Source organism: Leucoraja erinacea, chromosome 31 (genome assembly GCF_028641065.1).
Source record: "Leucoraja erinacea ecotype New England chromosome 31, Leri_hhj_1, whole genome shotgun sequence".
Taxonomy (NCBI): Eukaryota; Metazoa; Chordata; class Chondrichthyes; order Rajiformes; family Rajidae; genus Leucoraja; species Leucoraja erinaceus.
Window position 1 is genome coordinate 7,885,376 of NC_073407.1, and position 24,824 is coordinate 7,910,199.

At 40.0% G+C, this 24,824-nt stretch overlaps 1 protein-coding gene across 5 annotated transcripts in view; it reads left to right on the forward strand.

Annotated features, from left to right (window-relative positions):
* LOC129711868 (nuclear receptor subfamily 6 group A member 1) overlaps positions 1-24,824 on the forward strand; it is a 244,501-nt gene that overhangs the window by 119,867 nt on the left and 99,810 nt on the right. The window contains exon 1 of one of the 5 annotated variants that reach the window (XM_055659851.1): positions 16,524-20,169. The exons of 3 other annotated variants lie outside the window; for them this stretch is intronic. In XM_055659851.1, coding sequence (XP_055515826.1) covers positions 20,142-20,169 — 28 coding nt within the window. In that variant the 5' untranslated portion in view covers positions 16,524-20,141. Of the gene's footprint in view, positions 1-16,523; positions 20,170-20,798; positions 20,998-24,824 lie in introns of those variants that run through there. One more of the 5 variants, XM_055659852.1, reaches the window with a different exon arrangement.

Consider the following 24,824-nt stretch of genomic DNA (forward strand, 5'->3'; position numbering starts at 1 on the left):
GTTTTGTTTTTATAAGAATGTTTCACTTCAGTTAGTTAACTGTGCTTTATTTTCTTTTGTCTTTCAAAAATATTTTGCTGATGCCTTACAAAAATCAAAAACACCCATTCATTAAAGTAAAAAACAGTCTGGTAGAATTTGGGCAGCATCTATAGAGGCAAATGAACAGATGCTAAGTTCCTCTTGCTCTATTTTTTATTTTTTTTATTTTGCGCAAGATTCCAGCATCTACAGTCTCTTATATTTCCATTCGTTAAAGTAACCCTGTTATATTTTATCTCAGAATTACTTTGAGAGAGCTATTCAGTTAGTCCTATTCTGCCAATTTTTCACATAAATTTGAGCAGATTAATGGTGTGATCTATTACTAAATTTATGTAGATTATAATCACTGTTGACCCCATACTGTTAGCATTTTGCTTGATATCAAGTATCGTCTGTGCTACAGCTGCCTTACTAATTTACATGATTTTGTGTTTCAATATTTTTTTGAAGTTTTTTTTAACAATATTTGCCATCTTCTGATTTGATGCTGACTGTCCCTACTTTACAAGGTCTAAAATAGTTGCTTTTGTTGTCTTAATGATTACAGAGTAACTTCCATCTGGTCACATTTTTGTTAACTTTTCTGTTTCTTTATAGAGCACTAGACCAGGTGCCCATAGCCACCAACTGTGCAATGGCGGCTCATTTCCCCTTTAATCCCCAGCACTCCCTTCCCCTCCTTTTCAGCCTCCCTGTTTTTAAACTTTAAAAACTTGCTGGCAGGACTCAGTGTTCTGTGATTGCAACATTGTTGCGGGGAGGGCCAGCAAGGATTTGGATCCCATTGTGATGTCATAACTGTAACTGCCAGTGTGCAGATGGAAGACATTTTTCTCAAACTAGATTTTGTAAAGTTAAAAATGTGAATAACTTGTAAAATATAACATCAATTTGAACAGAACTTGTTGAAAACACACCACAGGACAATTGTGAGTACACTATCATGTACCGTTTTGGCGTAATTTCTGGATCTCACTCACTCAATCACTCACTCACACGCAGACATCCAAACAAGCAAGATGAGAGTTTTAGTAATGTTTAAGAATAAGAAAGAACTGCAGATGCTGGAAAAATCAAAGTTAGACAAAAATGCTGGAGAAACTCAGCGGGTGAGGCAGCATCTATGGAGCGAAAGAATAGGCGACGTTCGGGTCGAGACCCTTCTTCGGACTGATGGGGTGGAGGGGTGGGAAGAAGAAAGGAAGAGCTGGAGACAGTAGGCTGTGGGAGAGCTGGGAAGGGGAGGGGAAGGATGGAGAACGCAGGACTACCTGAAACTGGAGAAGTCAATGTTCATACCGCTGGGGTGTAAACTACCCAGTCAATGTTCATACCGTTGGGGTGTAAGCTACCAAGACTTCTCCAATTTTATCCCCCGACTCCAGCGAGCCTCCCGGCTCATCTTTCCAGAACATTCGCAACAGTCATTCTCACTTTGCGAACCAAATGAGAACGAAGCTTCTTGCTGACTTCCACATCTTTAAAGATGAGTCCGATTGAACTTCATTTTTTCTGAGACCGCCACTCTCTCTCTCCCTCCCCCTCTCTCCCACTCTCTCCCCCCCTCACTCCCTCCCCTCACTCTCCCCCCCCCCCCCCCCTCTCCCCCCCCCCCCCCCCCCCCTCCCTCCCCCACCCCTCCTCCCGCCACCCCCCCCCCCTCTCCCCCCCCCCCCCCCCCCCCACTCCCCCCCCCCCCTGCGAGTGGGGGGCTATGCATGAGGGGGTGGGGTAAGAGGAGCGACAGTATAATATTAATATAATATCAAGGGGAGTGGTGAGTGTGTGTGTGTGTGTGTGTGTGTGGGGGTGGTTAATGTGTGTGTTACAGGTGTTTAGCCGCCATCCCTCCCCCCCCCCCCCCACCCTCAGCAACCACGCGTTGAGGGGATGGGACCCAACGGGTCTCACTTGATCTAGTCTCCTTTAAAATTACTCCATTTCGCCTTAAAGCTACGCCTTCTAGTATTTTTCATTTTCACCTGGGGAGAAAAAAGATTCTGATGGTTTTGCTACCTATGGATTACTACTCTAGTACAATAACATTGCTCAAAGTTAGCTGAATTTCTTGTCATAGGTGCTGGTTGTCCCAAAGCCTCTACCTTGTTCTGCTGGCCAGACGTAGGATGGGTATTACTGAGTTTTCTTAGCAATTACACAAAGGAAGTGGCAATCTTTGCACAGGATCTACCAGCTTCTTAACCTATGTAGATATTATTCTACAAAGGGAAATGTGTTATGTTAGGAATCATCTAAAATCTATGACTGTTTTGACAGCTGCCAAAAATATGGGTGGGGATTTTGTTTATTGAGACAAAGGTATTGAAGATCAAGCCCTCAGACGTTGCAAAAAACAGTTGATGGCATTCTCCTTCTGGAATTGTGGCTTCCCCTCTGCCATAAATTGGTGGAGGCCTTGCATATATTTCCTCCATTTTCCATACATCTGATCTGAACCTTCCCTTCCCCGGGCAGAACAGCAAGTGAGTTCCCTTGGTCGTAGTGTTTCACCACAGAAGCCTTTCCATTAACACATCTTTTTCTGCCAGCTCAAATAAAACCCCACCAGCAATGGTTCAATGATACTTTATTATCACTTGAATAACGTACAGTGAAATTCCTGTTTTGCAAGCAGTTGAGTGAAAAATATAACTAAATATACGCACAATCATAGGTAGGTACAGTTGTATAGGAATTGTGCATTGATATGGTATATAAGAGTCACTATGTTTTGGCACCATTTCTCTAGATTCAAGTCTAAAGTTGTTATAAATTTGAGTTCTTAACAGCCATAAAGGGCTTTTGTCCTGGTGGCATTGCAGGGCCGGCCTGGCCAAGCAAAGTTGTTGGTGTCCTCAACCAATCCATGCCTCTACTTTCCGCGTCCGATCTGCACTCTCGGTTTCTTGGAGCCCGAACCACTCAAGCCCCAGGCAGCTGTAGAGTCTCCAGCGGTCCACTCCACTCATGCCTGGATCTGAACACCAAGCTGCAAACCATTGTTCCATGCCTCACCTGGCTACCGTTCAATCTTTGTGCTCCGGGGATGCCTCCTGCAGCTGATCTCGTAGCACCCAGAGCATTTTAGTTGTATCTTAACTTTCCCCCCATCCTTTCTACTGTTAATAGGCTGCTCCCTTAAGGGCCTTTCGCACTTTCATGATCTAATTCACGACCTCTGCCGAGTTTGCCCTTGACTCGTACTCGCAGCATGGTCGTCACGAGGTCGTAGGTAGGTCGTAGCAGGCCGTGATGCTACTTGTAGGTACTCGTGGCATCAAGTAGGTCGGGGCATTTTTCTAGCATGATGAAAAATGTCCACCAGTAAAAAAGGTTGTGAATTATGTCGTGAAAGTCGGACAGGCCCTTTCGGGTTTCGCTGATCCGTTTATCCCTCCTCACCCACCCCAAAATTCCTTGCAAGTTTGTCCTGCAGCATTTGTGCGTTCAACTTGATCTTTTGCCTCTGATGCTGCTTGTCCTGCTGCGTACTTTTTTTGTTAATGAATTATTAAGTGGAATGATGGCTACCCTATATTGTTCTGAGAACCCAACTCCTACAGCAGCAACCTCAAGGCACTGGAAAAATATCACCAATTCTGTCTCCATAAATAGTCCAAATTCAGTGGAAGGATAATCAAAGTAACATCCTCTCCCAGGCCAAAATTCCCCGAATTGAGGCACCTACTTGCACTCAATTAGTTATGGCAAGCTATGTCAATCACATGCCCAACAACAGATTAAAATAACTCTGTCCTAATCTTTGACACGGGAAACGAATATCAGCTGAAATATGGATAGAGTTGAACATGTACTCATGAACCCCTAAATAAATAACCCTTGGGAATCTTAAAGTAGAGAAGGAGAATCTAGAATAGTATTTGCTGCATTTAGAAGCCCTGAATAGATGGTGGTGAATGCAGCTCCTCACAAATCACCTCATCAGGCATCTCCTGCACTGTCCATGGAATAAATAGTAACAATTCCCACGTTGGTTAAATCATTGCCTATTTCAACTCTCAAAAGCACTGGAAGTTGCCCTCGATCGCGAGGGACTGCTTAAGAAGGGGGAAAAAAGGTGATTTGCTGGCTGTCAGGGATTTTGGAGAGATTGCAATGTCCGAGTTTGTACTGTTCTGCTCATGTCACCCCATAATGCCAATAAAGACTTAGTTGCTCAACTCCATGCCTGACTGGCCAAGTAAGATTGGCCTCTGGGTTCAGCTGCAATACATTTAGGTCAGTGATGTATATGAATGGTGACTGTACCTCATAACTACCATTTCACATGTAATCCATGAAATACCCTTTGCAAGATTAAGGCGGAAAGTTTATATCGACAGAAATTCAGATGTAAGGAATTAGATGTTTAATAGTTTGCTTTGTTCCTTTGCTTTGTTCCTGAAATATCGTGACATATGTTTGATCTGGTTACAAGCTGTGCCTTTGGGCAATTCTACATGGGCCTTTGGATTTTGTCCGCATCTTACTGTATTGGATATGATCTTTCTCTTTTAGTGCACTGTGCAGCACAAAGGAGAATTTTGTTCTGCGCAAATATAAAGGTACCCTCCTCCTTCTCCATAATTGCTTATAAAGCAAACAAAACTGTTTAAGGTGCCACTGCCCTAGTCATTGCATTCTTTGCATTTGTGAAAAAATGTCTAAAACATTACTTACTGTTGAGATTTGGAAGGTTAGCTCCTCTGTGATCATGTGAAGCACTGTGTAAATACAGTGAAAGCAATTTGACTTGGCATTTTGACTTTAAGGGTGTGGTTTTCTGTTAGATAATATTTCTTTGTGACTTGAACTCATTGTTTTATATTAGTAACTCACAGGACCAATTCTCTGCTCCCGGGGCAGATTCGCCAATATACCGCAATAAATTCACAATCTGTGATTTTCACCCTCAATTTTCCATCATCCAGGAGAGCTGCACTTGTGCTTTTTTGTTCAACTTTGGCTGGTCTTTGTTAGTACTAATCAGCAAGGGATTTAAAAATTATACTGCAATGAAATTGTAAATTTGGTGGTAAGTTTCAGTACTATGGTACATGTTTTAGAATAAAAAGTCTTTTTTTGGAGTATCTTAATATGAGATAGTTGCAATGAAATAGTGCATGTTCATTCCATTCTCCAGAAGTAATCTACGTGAGAGTAAATTTGTAGATGTCCTCTAGTTCATGCAGTTATTTCCTTTGGTAATAATTGGTGTTTATTTATTATTGTCACATAAACCAAGATACAGTGAAAAACTTTATTTTGCATGCAATCCAGGGAATTCATACCATACCCGCATATATCAAGAAGTATGAAAGAAATGGATTGCAGAATAAAGTGTTACAGCTACAGATTTTAAAAAATGCAAGTACCACGATGAGGTAGAAAAATGAAGTGCAGATATTAATGGTCGTGGGATGCTGGTTTGCAGGATGAACTGGGCTGTGTTCTCAACTCTCTGCGATTTCCTGTGCTCTTTGCTGAAAGAATCCTGAATAGGATACTTCCTGCAGAAATTGATGAGTCATTGAAGACATCTCAAAGATGTGCAGATTTGTAGATTAATTGGCCTCTGTAAAATTGTCTTTGATGTGCTGGGAGTGAATGAGAAAGTAGGATAACATGGAACGGATGTGATGGTGGGCCAAAGGTCCTGTTTGAATGCTGTATATCTAAATTAAACTAGACATGCCAAATTTCCTTAGCCTTCCAAGGAATTAGAGCCATTAGTTCTTGGCTTCTTGGCCATTATGTCAATGTAGTTGGATGAATACATTGGTGATGTTTACATCTTGGAACTTGACGTTGTCTACCATCTCCCTTCAGCATCATTGATACCTACTGGAGCAGGTAGTCCACCTTGCTTCCTGAAGTCGATGACCAGCTCCTTTGTTTTACTGGCTTTGAGGGAGAGGTTATCTTGACACCGTGTTACTAAGCTTTTCTTGCTAAGGAATTATTTCGATATTTCATTTTGTGAATTATAAATCATAAGCATTTGCTCAAAAACAAAGGTGTTTCTACTTTATGCATGCATAAACTAATATATTCTTGAATGTACACTGTGATGAACCGTGCCTTTCAAATGAAGTATTTATATGGAAGATAAACCAATAACTCTAATCTGATATTTTTTCCCCACAGAAGATTTACTATTCACTGAACACTGCTGTTCCATAAAATAGTTATTCCTTTCAAAAGGTTGACTGTGAATAACATTCATGAAGTGACACAGATAGCTTTAATAGGGTTGAGGAAAACTTGAATCTAAAGCTATTAAAACAATTTTAATAACAATTATATTTGTATTTCCCACAATTACGTTTTCACTACGTGAATTATTTAGGTTTTTATATGCTTGATTATAAAAATTAATATAGTTATGGCTATTATTGGTAATGCTACAGAAGCAATTGGAATACAAGCTGTATCTCTCATTTCAGTGGATTATATATCTATGTATTCTTGATTTAGTTTTTGTTTCTTTCATCAATTTATTCACTTTTTCTTAATTCATTAGTATTTCAAAAGAATAATCTTTTGTCACATGAATACCGCTAATTTTTATTAGAAGGGTCTCGACCCAAAAGTCACCAATTCTATCTCTCCAGAGATGCTGCCTGTCCTGCTGAGTTACTCCAGCATTTTGTGTCTACTGCTAATGTAATGATTACTTCAGGCAGTGGCTTGCAAGTTAATAACTATTAGGGATTGCTTTAATTTGCATCTCTGAGCATTAATTTGGGTAGCAGTTGTAACAAAGAACCAATAGCACGAAACAAAAACATGTACAAAGATTCAGTTTGAAATTTAATGGGCTAATATGCATGTAAGGGTTTAACTTTGGCTTCCACTAATGAAATGAACTGTGTAGAACCACCACATTTAGCTCTGGCATCTGCAAAATAGATTGTATTTGTAAAGAAACCTGATAATCCTTTATTATGTGAAATAATTTTCATTCACAATTTTCAGTTCAAAAATAAACAGTTCTGCATGAAATTTAAGTTCTGCATGATGTATATTGTTGCCAATAACTCGTGAGGTGTAGATCTGGAATTTGGCTTTGCGTTTTGCTCACCTTGTCTTTTTAATTTGGCTCCTACTTCTCTAAAATATTTTAGTTAATTTGATTTTCTGAAGGCTAAGCTAATTTATCAGAAAGGTAGAAACATAAATGTTAAACAAATCTTGCAACCATAAATGCATGTAATGATGCACTAAATGTAGATTAACCACAATATACTACTGGAGAGTTTTGAAAGGTAATTTGTAGGGTTTACATCTCTTTGCTGTTGCTCTCCAGCTCCATCTATAGGACAAGCAGGAAACTGTTTGAATTGTATGTTGCATAGCTGCAGGTAGTCTGTCTCGGGGATATACAGGAAGGCAGGGATCACTGCTGACTGATAGGTCGAGTTTTTTGCAGGCTTTGAACTTCAATTGTTCTTTTTCTCAGTTGGCTAAATACTCTGAAGCTGATAATGAATATCATTATTGATGCCTGCTTTTGCGGAGGAATGGTGTGCATGAAATAGAAAGTGATCCTTGCTTTCCAGGCCGTCGCATGGACGTATTGTCGGGAGGATGGAATGGGGATAATTGGAAAATGTTCTAATTGGACTTGGCTCGTTCCAATGGGCAGTCTATATCAGGCTTCTAAAACGGGTAGTCTGTTGAGAGCTTTGTTGAGAGAGGAAACGATTCAAGGATATTCTCAAAGCCTACTTGAACAAAATGTAACATTCCCACTTCCTATAATCACTCAAAATGACAATGAGCATTCTGAATAGCACCTGAATAGCACAAGTGCCTTTGGGAGCATGCAGAAACCCAATGAAAACGATGGGAAAAGCACGCCACCTCCCATGCTGCACGCCTCACCAACTTCCACCTGTGGTGGTGTCCGTATATCCCACAATTATCTCATCTGTCACCTCAACCTACAGAATTAGAGTGGAAGCATGTTATCCTTGCCTTTGCCAGAAATGTTGCAACATTTTCAAGTGAGCCTGAGGTGTACATTTCCAAAAAACCATTGCAGGCTCATACTGTATAATTTTTTTTCAATGATGAGGATGCCCTGTAGACTTTCATCACCTCAAAGATAAACTTAAAGACTCCTACATCATTATTTTTGTAAATTTAAAAACATAATATTTTCTCTGCTGTGTATATCTTGGCTATTATATGTGTTTACATGCTAACAGAAATGACACTGGGAAAGTAACCAAAGGTTCTCCATCTTTCCGAATGCCTGACTTGTGTACAGTCCCTACATTTCAGTGTATGTACCTTTTTTCATTTTACTTGGTGTTTTGTCAACTACCAACAAATGCTTGTCCAGAAAAAGACATTATGTGCTGGAGTAATTCAGCGGGTCAGACAGCATCTCTGGAGAACAATGATAGGTGACAATTCGGGTCTGGACCCTTCTTTACATTGATCGTGGTGGGGGGGAAGACTGCTGGAAGAGAGGTGCAGGACAAAGCTTGGCAAGTGATAGGTGGAAATCCAGCGAGAGGGGTTTTGGATAGGCAAATGGATGGTCGCAGAAAGGAAAAGACTAAAGGTGTAACATGAGGAGAGAAGAGTTACGAAGTGTGCAGGCACAGGAAGAAATACTGGTGGAAGAGGGGGGAATTGGTGTGAGTCCAGGTGAATCACAAGGAAGAGAGGAGAATAAAAAGGGGAAACTAGGTCAATTAAATTACCTGAAATTGGAGAATTCAATATCAAAGGATATCACCTCGGGCCATATGGATGGCAAGGGTGTTTTGTTTAAACATAGATGCGAGTGCTACTGAGTATGAACTATTCACTGAGGATGTCTGAAATTGTTTGCAGAGTTATAATTTTGTACTCAACTCAATATTCTGAATGATGAAGGCCAATGTGCCTAAATCCAGGACAAGGGGTCACAGCTTAAGGATAAAGGGGAAATCCTTTAAAACCGAGATGAGAAGAACTTTTTTCACGCAGAGAGTGGTGAATCTCTGGAACTCTCTGCCACAGAGGGTAGTTGAGGCCACTTAATTGGCTATATTTAAGAGGGAGTTAGATGTGCCCCTTGTGGCTAAGGGGATCAGGGGGTATGGAGAGAAGGCAGGTACGGGATACTGAGTTGGATGATCAGCCATGATCATATTGAATGGCGGTGCAGGCTCGAAGGGCCGAATGGCCTACTCCTGCACCTAATTTCTATGTTTCTATGTAAAGCCGTTACTATCCTATCTACCTGTGATGTCACTTTCAACAAACTATTTACCTGTACTAGGTTCCTCTGCTTCATAACATTCCCCAGAGCCCTACCATTCACTGTGTATGTCCTGTCCATGTTAGTGCTCCCAAAATGCAACACCCGACATTTCTCTATTAAATTCCATCAACCATTATCGCCAACTATCGTAATATATATGAAACGGGTGGACAGGTACATGATAGCACAGGTTTGGAGGGATGCGGGTCAAACATAGGTAGGTGGGACTTGTGTAACTGGGACATGTTGGATGGTGTCGGCAAATTGGGCCGAAGGGCCTGTTTCCACGCTGTATGACTCAATAACCATTCCTCAACTCGCCTGCCCAACCGATGAAATTTTGGTTAACCATCTTCGCTATCTACAATACCACCCACCTTTGTGTCATCTGCAAACATGCTAATTATTCCATGTATGTTCTCATAGAAATCATTGATATAGATGACAAACAGCAATGGACCCATCACCATAAGCTGAGGCACACCACTAGTCACAGGCCTCCAGTCCGAAAAGCAATCATCCATCATCACCCTCTGCTTCCTTGCATGAAGCTAATTTTCTGAAGAGTCAACTGTATCTCCTTGAATCCCATAGGATCTAACCTTCCAGATAGCTTACCATGCGGAACTCTGTCAAATGCCTTGTTGAAATCCATGAATACAACGCTTACAGCTCTGCCTGCTTCCACTTTTTTGGTCATCCTCAAAAAGCTCAAACAGATTTGTGAGACACGACCTCCCTCGTACAAAACCATGTTGACTATCCCTAATCATCATCTGGTCATCTAAATGCATGTATATCCTATCCCTCAGAATATTCTTTCGTAACTTTCCAACCACAGATGTTAAGCTGTAATTAAGCTGCAATTCTCAGCTTTTTCCCTGCAGCCCTTCTTGGATAGAGACACAACATTTTCCGCCCTTCAGTCTTCCGGCACCTTGCCTGTATTTAATGATAACTCCTAAATCTTACTGAAACCACACTCTGCAAAGAGGTGGGCAACTGTCACCACTCCATAGCTGCCACCCTGAGGGCAGCATGCGTTGGGAGTTAGTCTCAACTGTATAGGTAAGATCTTAATGGAACGGATCCTCTCACCACCAGCCAAGCCCAGGTCTTGGTATTGTTGGCGATGAGGTATTTCGCCAGACTATGGGCAATCTACTTAGGGAATCGCCCAACAGGATCCATTGGGTCCTTGTCCCTCAGAGCCTGGATGATGTTCCAAGCTGATCACTGCCTGATGGACGAGTGGTAAAATGTGTTGGTCTAGAAGAACTTTTCCACGAAGGATAGGTGGTGATGCAGTGCCCAGTTGACTGGCACATCGCCTATCCTTCTAATCTTGGTCTAAAGGAAGCTAGCAAACAAAACAGGTAGCCCCATGGACAGTAAATTTTCCTTGCGGCTGGTCTGACTCTTCTACCATTTAACAAAGGCTGATTATCAATGAACATTTTATGGCAACTTGTTTCTGAACCTCAATGTTGTTGTATAGTATAAAACCATTGTATCTATGCCATGAGTTTAAATGCCTAACTGAACAAAGCCCGTTTATTTATTATGGGCTGGTTACCACCACTTTGGTGTTTGACCTTCATGTACTTGCTAGCTTTGTTCTAACAATTTACTGGGAAATAACCAGCAGCATTTAGTAAGGAAGTGGTATGTTGATCTTTATTGCAATAGAATTTGAGCATAGGAGTATTTATAAGCCTGAAGGTCAATCTTTTTACCTGTTACAACATTTTGGGGAATTTGGATGTTACTGGCAAGGCCAGCATTTAGTGTCCATTTCAAATTGCCTTTGAGAAGTTAAAGGTGAGTCACCTTTTTAAATGGCTGCAAAGCATGTAAGGAACGGAATTTGGAGATTCCTCATTTTTTCTTATCAACCGGCATGTCCTTGAGAAGTGTGAGGTAACCTGACGTGGGCAAAATCCAAACAGGCATGGACAATGTGCAAATTCAACATGAATAGCACTGGAAGTCAGAATCAATTTAGTTATTGGAGCTGAGAGTAAGTAAGTAAATTGTATTTATATAGCACGTTTAAATCAACTCGCGTTGAAACCAAAGTGCTTTATATAAAATAAAAAATTAATTTTACGTACATCCATAGAAAAATTAAAAATAAGAAAAATGACACAACACATCATAGAATCCAACATGAACGTCCCCCCACAACAGAATCAAAATTTTCCACTGTGGGGAAAGGCATCAAAAAGTTAAGTCCTCTTCCTCCGTGAATCACCCGGGATCGGGGCCTATTTGTGGCCTCTGCAGATGTTTTCAGGCCCTCTTGCCGGAAAGCTGGAACTTCGGCGTCTGGTGAACACTCCTCGGCGGCTTGGAAATGTCTGGAGAGGCCGCTCCCTCCCTGGAGACTGCGGCACCCGAAATCTATGTCCTCTTTTCCCCTCATCTCCTCATCTACCTTTTGTCCTTTCATCTCCAGCTTTTGTCCACCCATCAGCCAATCAAACCCCCTCACCTGTACCCACCTATCACTTGCCAGGCTTTGTCCTGCCCCCATCTCACCTCGCCTTTCTCCCTCCCACTACAATTCATCTGAAGAAGGGTCCTGACCCAAAATGGCAGCTATCCACAATTCTCCAAAGATGTTGCCTGCTGTACTGAGTTATTCCATCACTTTATGAACTAATGATCCTTGGTGGTAATGGTCTTGGGTGCAATTAAAGTAGCCTGAGTGAGTGGCTTTGGTGCATTTCTGGATGATGCTGCACTGGTAGTGGAGGGAATAAGAGTTGAGGATTGCCAATCGAGTGAGTTGCCTTGTTCTGCACACCGAGCTGCTTGATAGTTTTTGGAGCTGCACTCATCCAAGCAAATGAGAGAGTATTCCGAAGTAGTTGGTTTTTGACTTGGTTTTACTGCTGTTGAAAGCAAGGCACCATTCAGTCTGATGATCGATCTGCCTCCTATACACTGACAATATTCATAATTCGTCCAACAACAGTGGAGTTGTCAGCGATTTTAAAGATCGATTTGAAACTGTTTGGCTACATTGTAATGGGTATAGAGCGAGTAGAGCAGACGACTGAGCACAGCCTTGATGTTCCCTTGTGCCGATGGTTATCAAGGACAAATGTTGCTGCTAATTCATACTGATTGTGTTCTGTTGATGAGGAAGTCGAGGATCCAGTTGCATAGGGATGCACACAGACCCAGTTCCCTGAGCTTGGTAACCAGTTTGGAGGGGATGGTGGGGTTGAACACCGAGCTGTTGTCTATGAACAACAGCCTAAAATATGTCTGAAGAAGGGTTTCGGCCCGAAACGTTGCCTATTTCCTTCGCTCCATAGATGCTGCTGCACCCGCTGAGTTTCTCCAGCTTTTCTGTGTAGCCTAAAATATGTGTTTTTATTGTCCAAATGTCCAGTGCAGAGTAGAGAGCCAGAGCGATCACATCCTCCATTGATCTTTTGTGGCGATAGGCAAATTGTGGTGATTCTAAGTTCTTGCTGAAGTAGAACTTGATATGCTCCATAACCAACCTCTCAAAATACTACTTCACAACGGACATCAAATAAGATAGTGAGCAACTTCACAAAGCTATCCCCATACCCCATTTGCATTCATGGTACTGACGTAGAGACGGTTGAAAACTTCAGTTTCCTGGGAGATAATATCACAACCAACTTCTGGGCCACTCATATTGAAGCAACGACCAAGTGGGCACACCAACGCCTCTACTTCTTTGGAAGGATTAGGAAGTTTGGCATGTCCCCTGCAACTCACACCAACTTCTACAGGTACACCATAGAAAGCATTTTATCAGGATGCATCGCAATTTACTTTGGGAACAGCTCTATCCAAGACTGCAAGAAATTGCAGCGAATTGTGGACGCAGCCCAGACATTCATCCAAACCAACCTCCCTTCCTTGACTCATTTTATACCTTGCGCTGCCTCGGCAAGGCCAGCAGCATAATCAAGGATGAGTCGCACCCTGGCCACTATCTCTTCTCCCCTCTCCCATCAGGCAAAAGGTAAAGAAGTATGAAAATACACACCTCCAGTTTCAGGGATAGTTTATTCCCAGCTGTTATCAGGCACAAACGTAATGGTGCCCTGAAATGGGGGGGGGACTATTTATAAACACTGCTGTAATTTCTACGTGGTGAAACCAAAATGTATAAAAATGGCCTTTATTAAAATCCGACAATGTGTGCTTCAACCACATGTGATTTATTTCTATTACAAATCTCAAATTGTGGAAAACAGAGGCAAATAAATAAATGATGGGGCTTTGTCCCAAACATTATGGAGGGCACTGTATATCTGCAACATTCGTGTGGCTGGTCCAGTTGAATTTTGAGTTAATGGTATGGCACCTGATGATGGCAGATGGTTAATTTCCCTCTTGTTGCACAGTGCCCTCCATTGGGTTCAGATCGGTTGATTGACTTGACCAATCAGGAATTGACAATTTTTTTGCTTTGAAAAACTCCCTTGTTGCTTTAGCAGTATGTTTGGGATCATTGTCTTGCTGAAGAATGAACTGCCGGCCAATGCGTTTTGAGGCATTTGTTTGAACGAGTGTCCATACACTTCAGACTTCATTATGTTACTACCATCACTAGTTGTATCATCATTGAAGATAAGTAAACCAGTACCTTCAGCAGCCAAACATGCCCCGGCCATAACACCCCCACCACGGTGTTTCACAGATGGTATGCTTTGGATCTTGGGAAGTTGCTTCTCTCCTCCATACTTTGCTCTTGCCATCACTCTGATATGTTAATTTCATCTGTCCACTAGACCTTTTTCCAGAACTGTGGTTGCTCTTTTGAGTACTTCTTGGCAAACTGTAACCTGGCCATCCTATTTTTGCTGCTAACCAGTGGTTTGCATCTTGCAGTGTAGCCTCTGTATTTCTGTTCATGAATTCTTCTGCGGACAGTGGTCATTGACAAATCCACACCTGAAGAGTGTTTCTGATCTGTCGGACAGGTGTTTGGGGATTTTTCTTTTATTATAGAGAGAATTCCTCTGTCATCAGCTGTGGAGGTCTTCCTTGTCCTGCCAGTCCCTTTGTGATTAGCTCAGTTGTGGTAAAGCTCACCAGTGCTCTCTTTCTTCTTAATGATGTTCCAAACAGTTGGTTTTGGTAAGCCTAAGGTTTGGCTGATGTCTCTAACAGTTTTATTCTTGTTTCTCAGTCTCAGAATGGCTTCTTTGACTTTCGTTGGCACAACTTTGGTCCTTGTGTTGATAAACTGCAATAAAAGTTTCCCAAGTTGATGGAAACACGTCATTGAAGGTAGGCCCCCCATGTTGGCTTTCCCCCCAGTTGTATAGGGTCTTGGTGAGACCCCCCCCGTTTTTTCCAAATCTGAAGGACATTATTGCCATAGAGGGGGGGGGGGGGACTGGGAAGAAAGGGTGGCCACGTTTAGGAGATTGAGAGGGGATCAGCGCGATGATTGGAGGAGATGCAGGAAGATTGTTGTCGGTCAGAAGTCCAGGCAAGGGGACAGTAGGATAAGGGGGAAATCCTTTGTGAGGGACTTTTGAGAGAGTGGGAGAACTCTCTGCCCTAGCTGGAGCAAAGGGAGTTAGAGAGCTTGTGGGAGATCTTGAGAAATCGGCAGGTCGGGATTGCGGGGCTTTTCAGGGCCGCCTACCCGCCCGGCGCAGCTCAAAATCGACCTCTTGGGATCTTCCCCACCGCCCCGTTGTCAAATTGGGCTTTTCATCGCCCCGCCCAGCGCAGCTTAAAATCGACCTCGGGATCTTCCACCGCCCCGCTGTCAAATTGGTGCATTGAGGCGATCAAGGCTCCCGATGTTGAAGGCCCCGCCGAGCGATGAAAGGCCCCGCGAACGGGCCGATTAAAGCCCCACGATTCGGGGCGGACGAAGCTGCTGTTGCCGGAGTTCGGAGTAGGTCACCAACCAGGTCAGTTGCCAATGTTACCTGCCAACAAATTGTGTCCTCCCCCCATTTTTTGACAGCGATTTCCGTGCCTCCAAACACCTGTGAAGCCATGTGGCCCAAACGTTATGGTGCCCTGAAATGGGGGGACTATGTATAAACACTGCTGTAATTTCTACATGGTGAAACCAAAATGTATAAAAATGGCCTTTAATAAAATCTGACAATGTGCACTTTAACCACATGTGATTTTTTTCTATTACAAATCTCAAATTGTGGATCACAAAGGCAAATAAATAATTGATGGGTCTTTGTCCCGAACATTATGGAGGGCACTGTAGGTGGTCATGGCCTAACAGTTTTATGACATGATTAGGTTTTAATTTCCATGTGTTCAAATTATTTGGTAGTAGTGCTTGTTTTTTCATAAATGTACTGTAGAGCAGTTGTACAAACAAAGAACTGCAGATGCTGGTTTATACCAAAGATAAACACAAAGTGCTGAAGTAACTCTGCAGGTCAGGCGGTATTTCTAGAGATAAAGGATAGATGACCAATTGGTTGTTGTATGTAGAAGCTTGCTGCATTTTTGATTCGGGTCGCATCTTGTAGCAAATGTATTTGAAAGTGGTTAAGATAACTTTAGACAACAAGGTCATTCATAAGTTGCAAGTAGAATGCAATATACAACCTTTTATCAGAAAATGTAAGCTAAAAGTTAGGCTGCTACTTTAAGTTTAAATTTGTCCTTTAAGATGTAAATAAACTAGGCGTTGAAATCAAAGCAGCAGATTCTATTCATTGAACAAAAGGATTGCTGCCACAGTCAGAGGCTTCGTGTGTGAATAAACCATATCCTGGTGCTAGTTAATTAGCAAAGGATTATTAATGATGCTTAGCTGCATTTGCTAGTCTTAGGCCTGTTATTGCAATCAAATGCGTTAGTACACAAGGTAGGAATTATCATTGTGATGCAAAGAACAGATTAGTTAAATTAACATAAGAAAGGTTGAGAGGGATTTTTTTTTGTTTTGTTTATACAAAGCTATGTCCCCAAAGGAGTTTCGATGTTAACACTAAATACTGCTTCACTCTGCAATGGTGTTTGTAACCGCATTGTAACCATTGAGCACAATTTTAATGATATAATTAAGTTTTTACCTAACATTATTTTTGTATTTGTTGAAATAATTGCCATTTAAAGTGAAAAGGTTTTTTTTGCCTGAGAATTATTTCCATGCAAATATTTCATTTCATTTCATTTTCTAGGAACCAACCGTTTCAGGCCTCCTATTCTTCCAACTAGCATTGTTTCTTCTAGTGAAACAGCAGCAGTGGGTGGTTTAAACGATAACATTTCTGATCCTTAAAGAATGTTGGGCTTCATAACAAGAGGATTTCAGTATAGGAGTAAAGGGGTCCTTCTGCAGTTGTATAGGGCTCTGGTAAGACCACATCTGGAGTATTGTGTACAGTTTTGGTCTCCTAATTTGTGGGACATCCTTGTGATTGAGGCACTGCAGCGTAGGTTCACGAGATTGATCCCTGGGATGGTGGGACTGTCATATGAGGAAAGATTTAAAATATTAGGCTTGTATTCACTGGAGTTTAGAAGGTTGAGGGGGGATCTTTTAGAAACATATAAAATTATAAAAGGACTGGACAAGCTAGAAGCAGGAAAATGTTCCCAATGTTGGGCGAGTTCAGAACCAGGTGCCACAGGCTTAGAATAAAGGGGAGGCCAATTAAGACTGAGGTGAGAAAAAAACGTTTTCACCCAGAGAGTTGTGAATTTGTGGAATTCCCTGCCACAGAGGGCAGTGGAGGCCAAATCACTTGATGGATTTAAGAGAGTTAGATAGAGCTCTAGGGACTAGTGGAATCAAGGGATATGGGGAGAAGGCAGGCACGGGTTATTGATTGGGGATGATCAGCCATGATCACAATGAACGGCGGTGCTGGCTCAAAGGGCCCAACGGCCTCCTCCTTCGCCTATTTGCTCTGTTTCTGTTTCTAAAAGTTAAATGTGATAATAACAATGCACATGTTTTACCTACTTTTTCTCCACAGTTCTTCAGAGTCATGTTCAACTTTTTATTCTGTGACAATAGCTGTTAATGTATTTGATGTTTTAATCCATTTCATTGTGGAAAATTGACACTATACCCGAAAGACCATGAATGTTGGGACAACTGGAGCATTCCAAAATATTTTTTATTTGTCAGGCAAGAGTGTTACGGGTAGTTATTTAAAGTACAGATTGGACACGATCTGATAGGTTAGTTGGCGGGACTCTGAATATGTCTTCTCTTATGACCCAAGTTTGCATTGATGTTATTCTGATGAAATACTGTCCAATGAAGTTGGTTTAATATCTGTATTTTGAGCAAAGGAGTCAGTCTCTTCCCTGCCATTCTCTCTTAAATGTTTATGTTATTATTTTCTAAATTCTGGACTCAAATTTACTCATCTACAATCAGAACTGCCCTCATTGCATCAGATGGGCATAACTCCTATGCCATAATTACCTCTGGGTATCATCCTGGAAAATATATATAACAGCACCCTGTTCTTCTCCTAATGGTGTCACCCAAATTTCCCCAACATTTAAATAGCTCACAGACACTTTTGCTATAAACCTTTCCCCTCTCTTTCCCTTTCCCACTGTCAAATCTCACGTAATCTCAACATTGCCTTATTTCTGAAGACTCATTCCCTCTTGGTTTCTTTGCATGTTCCAGACTTTCTCTGGGTTCTCATTTGCTCCCTTGACCCCAGGTTAAAGTGCCTTTTGGGGTCTGATTGACACTGTCGTATCTCAATTAGAGTATTTAAGGAAAGGATGCTTTTGTTTCTTTCTTTGACAACAATATGGTGTATAAATCCAGGGCCATTTAACTGCCTCCCCAGCTGGTTTACGCTGGGGTGAATGGTTAAAAATCACTCTGATTGCTCTAAAGAGTAGATTTATTCAAATATTTTTGTTAATTAAGAAAATCTGTTCATTTAAAATTGTTCTCTGGTTTCAATGCTTCATATGGATGTTTTGATTTTTTATTGTTTTGAATGAAATAGCCAGCTGATTTTCCACTGTATGTAATACATCAGGAAGAATCTCTGCTAGAGTTTAATTGACATTTTAGCTGATTATTATAATAAAATATACAAAGGTTGTTGGAATGTTCAGGGTAGATTATGAAAGTGGTTTAAAAGACATTGTGTGTTGCGTTTTTTAAATGGAGGCATAGAGAGCAAGTGCAGGAAAATATGGACAACAATGGATCAGTTTTAATTGAAGTTTGAGTGCAATTCTGGACAGCATCCTTTAAGAAATAACTAAACACCTTTGCATGGAGTGCACAAGAAGCTTATTAAAATAATTCCAGCAGGAAGCACTTTAGTTGTTTGAATAGCTGAGAGAAACTGAGGTAATTCTCCTCGCTGCATAGGAGGTTGTAAGAGGAAATGGTCGAGATGTTTAAATCATGAAGGTTATTGACAAAGTTAATTGAAATAAACTGTTTGTGTTGCCAGAAAGGTAAAAAACTAGGGGCCATGAATTGAAAGTGATTGGCAAAAGAACCAAAGCCAACATACAGAAAAATGTTTTTACACAGCAAGTGGTTAGGGTCTGGAATGCACTGCCTGGGGTAGTAGTGATGGCAGTCACAATTGTGTTTGAGAGAAAACTGGGTATGTATCTGAACAGATTTTGCAGAGTCATGGAGAAAGTGGAGGAGTGGGATTAGCTAGATTGCTTTAACATAGATTCAGTGCAGCCTTGATGAGCTGAATGGTTTCATTCTGTGCTGCAATCCTTTGCCATTCTGTAATTTAAAATTCCACTTTCTACGTGTACTGTAGATAATTCTCTATTATTAGAATGCAAACAGATTAATCAAGAGATTTTTTACCATGGGAGTAGACTGTAAGGAATGAAAATTGTGTTTCTATTAAGATGTATATACAAATTTAAGATGTTTTGCATCTGAATATACCATTTTTGTTTAGGATTTTGCACATTGTAGTGCTTTACTTCATTCGATGTGTGCTTATAGAGTTGACCTTCACTTTAGGTGGCCGTGTTTTTGGCTTTGATTGTTAGTAACCAGGATCTAAGGGCAGAGGTCAGCAATATAAGTGCACAAAATTGTGCATTGCTACTATCAATTCTTTCTGCAAAAATTTTTTAAAGATAAAATAAAACAATTAAGTGGGGAGCTACACTGGTTTTATCACCAAAAGCATCAATACTCTGCAACTTTAAATACACTGATTTTGGGATTCATTTCAATTTAATAAATTGGCATCTTTTGCGACTGTTTTTTGTCGACAATTCTTTTTGGGATTGTTTTTGAGTTATTGTTCTGAACTGATTATATATAGTATATTTATTTCCACATCAGTTAACTCGTCAGCTCAGACCTTACAAATTGAAAAGGCACACCAATGCATTTCCTTGAGAGTAAATTCATCGCCTTTTGGCTGTTATTGGTTGTCAGCTATAGTCCTGTCAAATATCAGCTTTCCAATCATGAGGCTGGGGCCTGGTCAAGCAACTCCTCTTATTTTAATGAGGACCCTGTTGGCAAGGAGGTGTAACATTTAGTATATTTATGAGGACAATGTTTTCAGGACTTAAGAGAAAATTAGCAAATATGAAGTCTTATTTTTAAATAGTGAAAGTTATTTTCCCAATTGGTGCAACGTGAGACCGTCAGGTACTCTATTTGGCTTTAAAACATAATTTGAATTCTTTAATTTGAATCTGAAAAGCCCCTTATTGGTGACATCACACATCATTAACATAAAGATCCGATTCGGCTGGCTTTCATCAACATAATGGCAGGGAGATGTGCTTCCAGGAGGACATGGCTCACTGATCAGGAAGGGGGACTAATCATGCCTTTTTAAAAGCTTCTGTCTTACTTGGAATGAAGCAAGAATCAACCTTTATGGAAGGTAATGTACAGTGCAATGTAGATGTTTAGGTTTGTTGCAGAATAAAACTGGAAATTTTGTTTCACATTAACTGTGTTGCAATGAGCATTAGGACTTGTTCCTTAGATGCTGTTCATTTTAAGCCCGTGGTTATATATTGGCATTGATGGATCTGTGGAGGGAGGATTCTGGCTTGTAATGGATAGACTTGCTTTGCCATTGACAACATGTGTGTTCTAATTCTGCTGCGTAATCTTTTTACAATTGCCAAAAATCTAGTTCTGATTATATTTTTAAAATGTTGTTTGGATTGTACCACTAATAACAAGCTAAAATTCATCAAAGCTAAAAATTGTAACTTGCATTTGTAGATTCATTTATTTTACAACTGCAATGGTGTTGCCTAGCTACAATGTGAGTGATAGAGACTGAAATTAAAGCAATTTGGTGCAAGGTTTGTCATTAACAATTCACTTCTTTGCTATTGCTGGTGGTTGTCACTTAACAGCCCAATTTTAAATTAAATGCTACTGTTCTGTGGTTAAGGGTTAATCTTTGAGGTTACAACGTTAACAGAAAAATAGGGCTATCAGTTCCATTCAGATAACCTTTGGTCATCAGAGGACTCGAAGCAAAGTTGTGACCTTAGGGCTTGAACTTTACTGTCACATGACCAGCTTGTAAACTGACCTGTGGGGTTGACTGTTGCATCTAAGCTTCACAGAAACTGGCAGTGGGAAACATGAGGTGCTTTCAAACTGCTGGAGATTTGTAACAATTTTTTGCATGGATGGCTGCTATGCAAGTTACTGGCAAACTGGGAGAAGAATGAAATGGATACATGGGAAGGTAAATACTTTATTTAAATTTGTTTTCAGCTGCTGTGCAGTTTTGTAAAAGATTACCAGCAAACAAATACTGGCTTTAGGGGGAGGGGATTTAGCAACTGTCTTAATTTTTAAATGAGCAAAGTGACATTTCTTGTGCGGTTATATCTATGTACATTTTAGGAAGGAGAATAGTAGAAAAGGCTCTATCTCTCAGCATTGCTGGTCAAGTAGCAAACCTTACATTCTGGTTTTGATTAACAGACCTCTGCTCTGTGCTCTGCTTTTCACATGTAGCATTTGTATTCAGTTTTAAAAAGGAATGTTCTATCTTGTAACACAAAGTTGTTCAAGAAGCTTTGTTTTAACTTTGAAAAAGGTTTATCTTCTGCCAGTTCATTTTTTATGAAATCAGGGTGACCTGATAATTGCTTCTGATGTGCAACTTACCAATCACCCCCCCCCCTCCCCCTCCTCACAGTTAACCCCCTCCCCACCCATTTCCCTGGGGCTGATACTCACAAACGGTATATGGTAGATAAGCTGGATTTGAGAATGGAATGTAAAGAGAAACAAAAACGTATTGTCTCTTAAATATATTTGTTTACTAAGCCTTTTATTAATTTGGAAAATAGCCTAGCCTATCTCCAGGCTTCCATTGTTTGTATGTATGCAGCTAGAGAACTTGGGAGCATCTGATGGCCATTAAATCCTCTGTAGGCCACAGCTTGTGGCTGATATCCCACAGGCCCAGTCAAACTCTTATTCTTACTGTCTGTAATTAACTGCTGTTGATTTAAAAATAGTGCAAAATCAAGAGTAAAAAAAGGTTAGAAATTAAAATGGACATTCTATAGCAGATAGAAACCTTCTGAAAAATCTATGCATTTGATTGAAATATAAGCTATACTGTTTGAAGGGTTGATTTGTGCTGTCATATGACAGCTTTTGGTGTGTATATTCATACTTAGAACTTCCACATCCGTTTGATAGGAATGATCAGCTGGAACAGGAGGTGATAGTGTAACATGACCCCTAAATTGGTGTGTAACAGCTGAGTATGAGGATAGACAGTAGTTTTATATAAATAAAATGGCACTCTGTCAGTTAAACTTTAGAACAAAATCTGTTGTAAATATTGACCTTTAAATAAATGCGTGCTTTGGTGGAAAATCCCAAACGGTGTCATTTTAAGGGGGCAAGGAATGACTGCTACTATCTCAATAATTTGTGCATCATCCAATTTTATACATCACTCTCCGGAGTTGCTGATAATTTTCTTGCTGTTGCTATGATCACTGTTTAAAATTTAGTTAAATTTTTAGGCAGGTAATTTAGGAATTAACATTTGCTTTTGACCTTTGGAAAGTTGTGAAGTGAGAGTGTAAATAATCAGAGAAATACTCTTCAGTTATGATTAAAATAGTAACAAGTGAGGAGCAGCAAGATGAGTCTACAATTTACATGTTTTCCATACATTTGTATCTTTAATTGTAAACAAATGTTCAAATTTTAGAGAAGTGAGAAAATGCAGTTAGCATTTTAAGAAGCCTGAGGATAGATGTTTTCCTTTCGAATATATAGTAAATTCCAGTTTGAACTTAAATAGAAATGTATGTATATTAGTACAAAGATATGCTTGATGTACAGCTTCTTTTGTGCATAGAAATATAATTGGCAAGAGGTGAACTGTTTTTTTTAATTGCAGTATTAACTTTTAAATTCTGATCTAACATTACATATTAGTGTCTGAATAGTTTCATTGAGAATAGCTTGAATTTTTGGAATGCGTAATTTAATGGCGAGATTACCTTTTAACAAGGATGTAGTGTTTTGTTGATGGTTAGAATACACATTCTGTTCACCTAGAATAAAGTTATTTCCTCAGGAAAGGAATGCTAAATTATCATTTATAAGATCTATGACAGTTTTAAAAAACTGTATTTGTTTAAATTTCACATTAGGTTGAATTAGCAGAGTGTTAGCAATGAAAGTTTTCGTGAGTGAGAACATTAAAAAAAAATTACATATAGTTTGCTTGAAACAAATAAGGTTTTCCTTCCTTCAATGTGTTGTTTTTAAAAGTTAGCTTAGATGTTGAAAGTTTATCAGTTTTTAGAATGCTATACAAATACATCATTATATTGTAGTGTGCCCTTAAATGAAAAATTGTCCTACTCTGAAACATCCATCCAGTAGTTTGATGCACAACATAATTAGAATGTGTAATGAAAAAGTATTTGGGGACTTTTTTTTGTTGTTACCTCTGCATCTTATGAAACTGTGCTGCTCGAAATCACTGAGGCATGGTTACTTGATCCTCATCAATCGGGCACAGCACTACAGCTGGAATAGTGTGGGTTAATCTATTGAGCTTTTCACTATTGGTGCGACCACAGGATTAGTTCAGATCAGCAAGGCCTGGTCTTTCAACGTGTAGCTTGCCACGCAGGAAGTCTTATTTATTTTGTTTAGCTCCTAGATTTGGTTGGTGTGTTTGTGAGTGTGTGAGGATGGTGGAGGAGGACTGAGCGGAGCAGAAGATTGATGTTTGGGGGTTGGGATTGGAAGGAAGGTGGGGGAGGGGATTAAAAGCTTTAGTAATTACTGTACCAAGGGTGAATTGCATTGGTTCTGTTTGTAAAAAAAATCCTGATGTGACACACCTACAGTGATGTAATAAGGATTTTAATGCCTATGTGTGTCTTTCAATGGAAGTCAGTAAAAAATCCCGATCATAGAAGTTTTCGTGGATCCATTAAAATTGTGAATTTATTTTTGGTTTAACAGAAATAAGTTGTGATTTGACTAAGAGGTGCACATTCAATTCTTATAATCAAGCCATCTCCAGATTACAAACACTGGTACGTATGAGCGAGTACCATAAGGTTATTAAATCCAAAAGTCTGATGTACATTTGTGCGACAGAAGTTGTTTCCTCTTTCCACTTATAGTCATTGTGTTTTCATATGCTTTTGATGCCATTCATTGCAATACCATGGAGGTACGGTTACCATTTTAAATGTGTCTTTTCTGACGTGGACAAAATCAAATCAATCCGTAAACCCATTCGTAACCCCAGACGCTAGATTTTTGATTGTTGGGTACAGTATTTTAAATGTATGGTTATAAACTTTGTGGTGGGAATTAGGATTTAATGACATTAACTCCAATCTAAGTTAAGACTGGGGACCTTTTATTGTCGAGATTTACAAGAATATATTCAGTTGTACAATAGTGTTCACATTGTGGATGCAAGACAGTTATGAAATGCATCATTCACTTAAATACATATGGCTCAGCATAATCATGGTATTGACCTCTGCATTATTAACCTTTAACCATTCCTTTTCCTTTACGTGAAATTATTTTTGTACAAGGAGAAATATTTCTTAATATCTGATTTTTGTGGATCCAGATATATGTGGGATATTGTGGTATATTTTTTTCCCAATTTATAATAAGAAAGTTATTACTCTATCATTATACCCCACCAAAAAATTATAATTGATCATTTTTAAAGGAAATGTTTACTTCTTCTTTTCCATCCCATCTCTATTTTAGTTGGGTTGCTTGTTCATTTTGTCATTTGTGGATTGGAAGAGAGTTCCAGTAATTAGAATGCTGGGATAGGAATTTCAAAAAAGCTTTGTCATTATAAAATAAGTAATCAAATAGTAAGTAGGTAAATTTTATTCATATAGCACATTTAAATCTCCTCGCGTTGAAACCAAAGTGCTTTACATAGGAGAAATTAGGTTTCCATACATAGGAATAAAAGGACCACTTTAACTAGATTATGAAAAAGTATAACATGAACAACTGAATGCAAACGATGCATTGACAAAA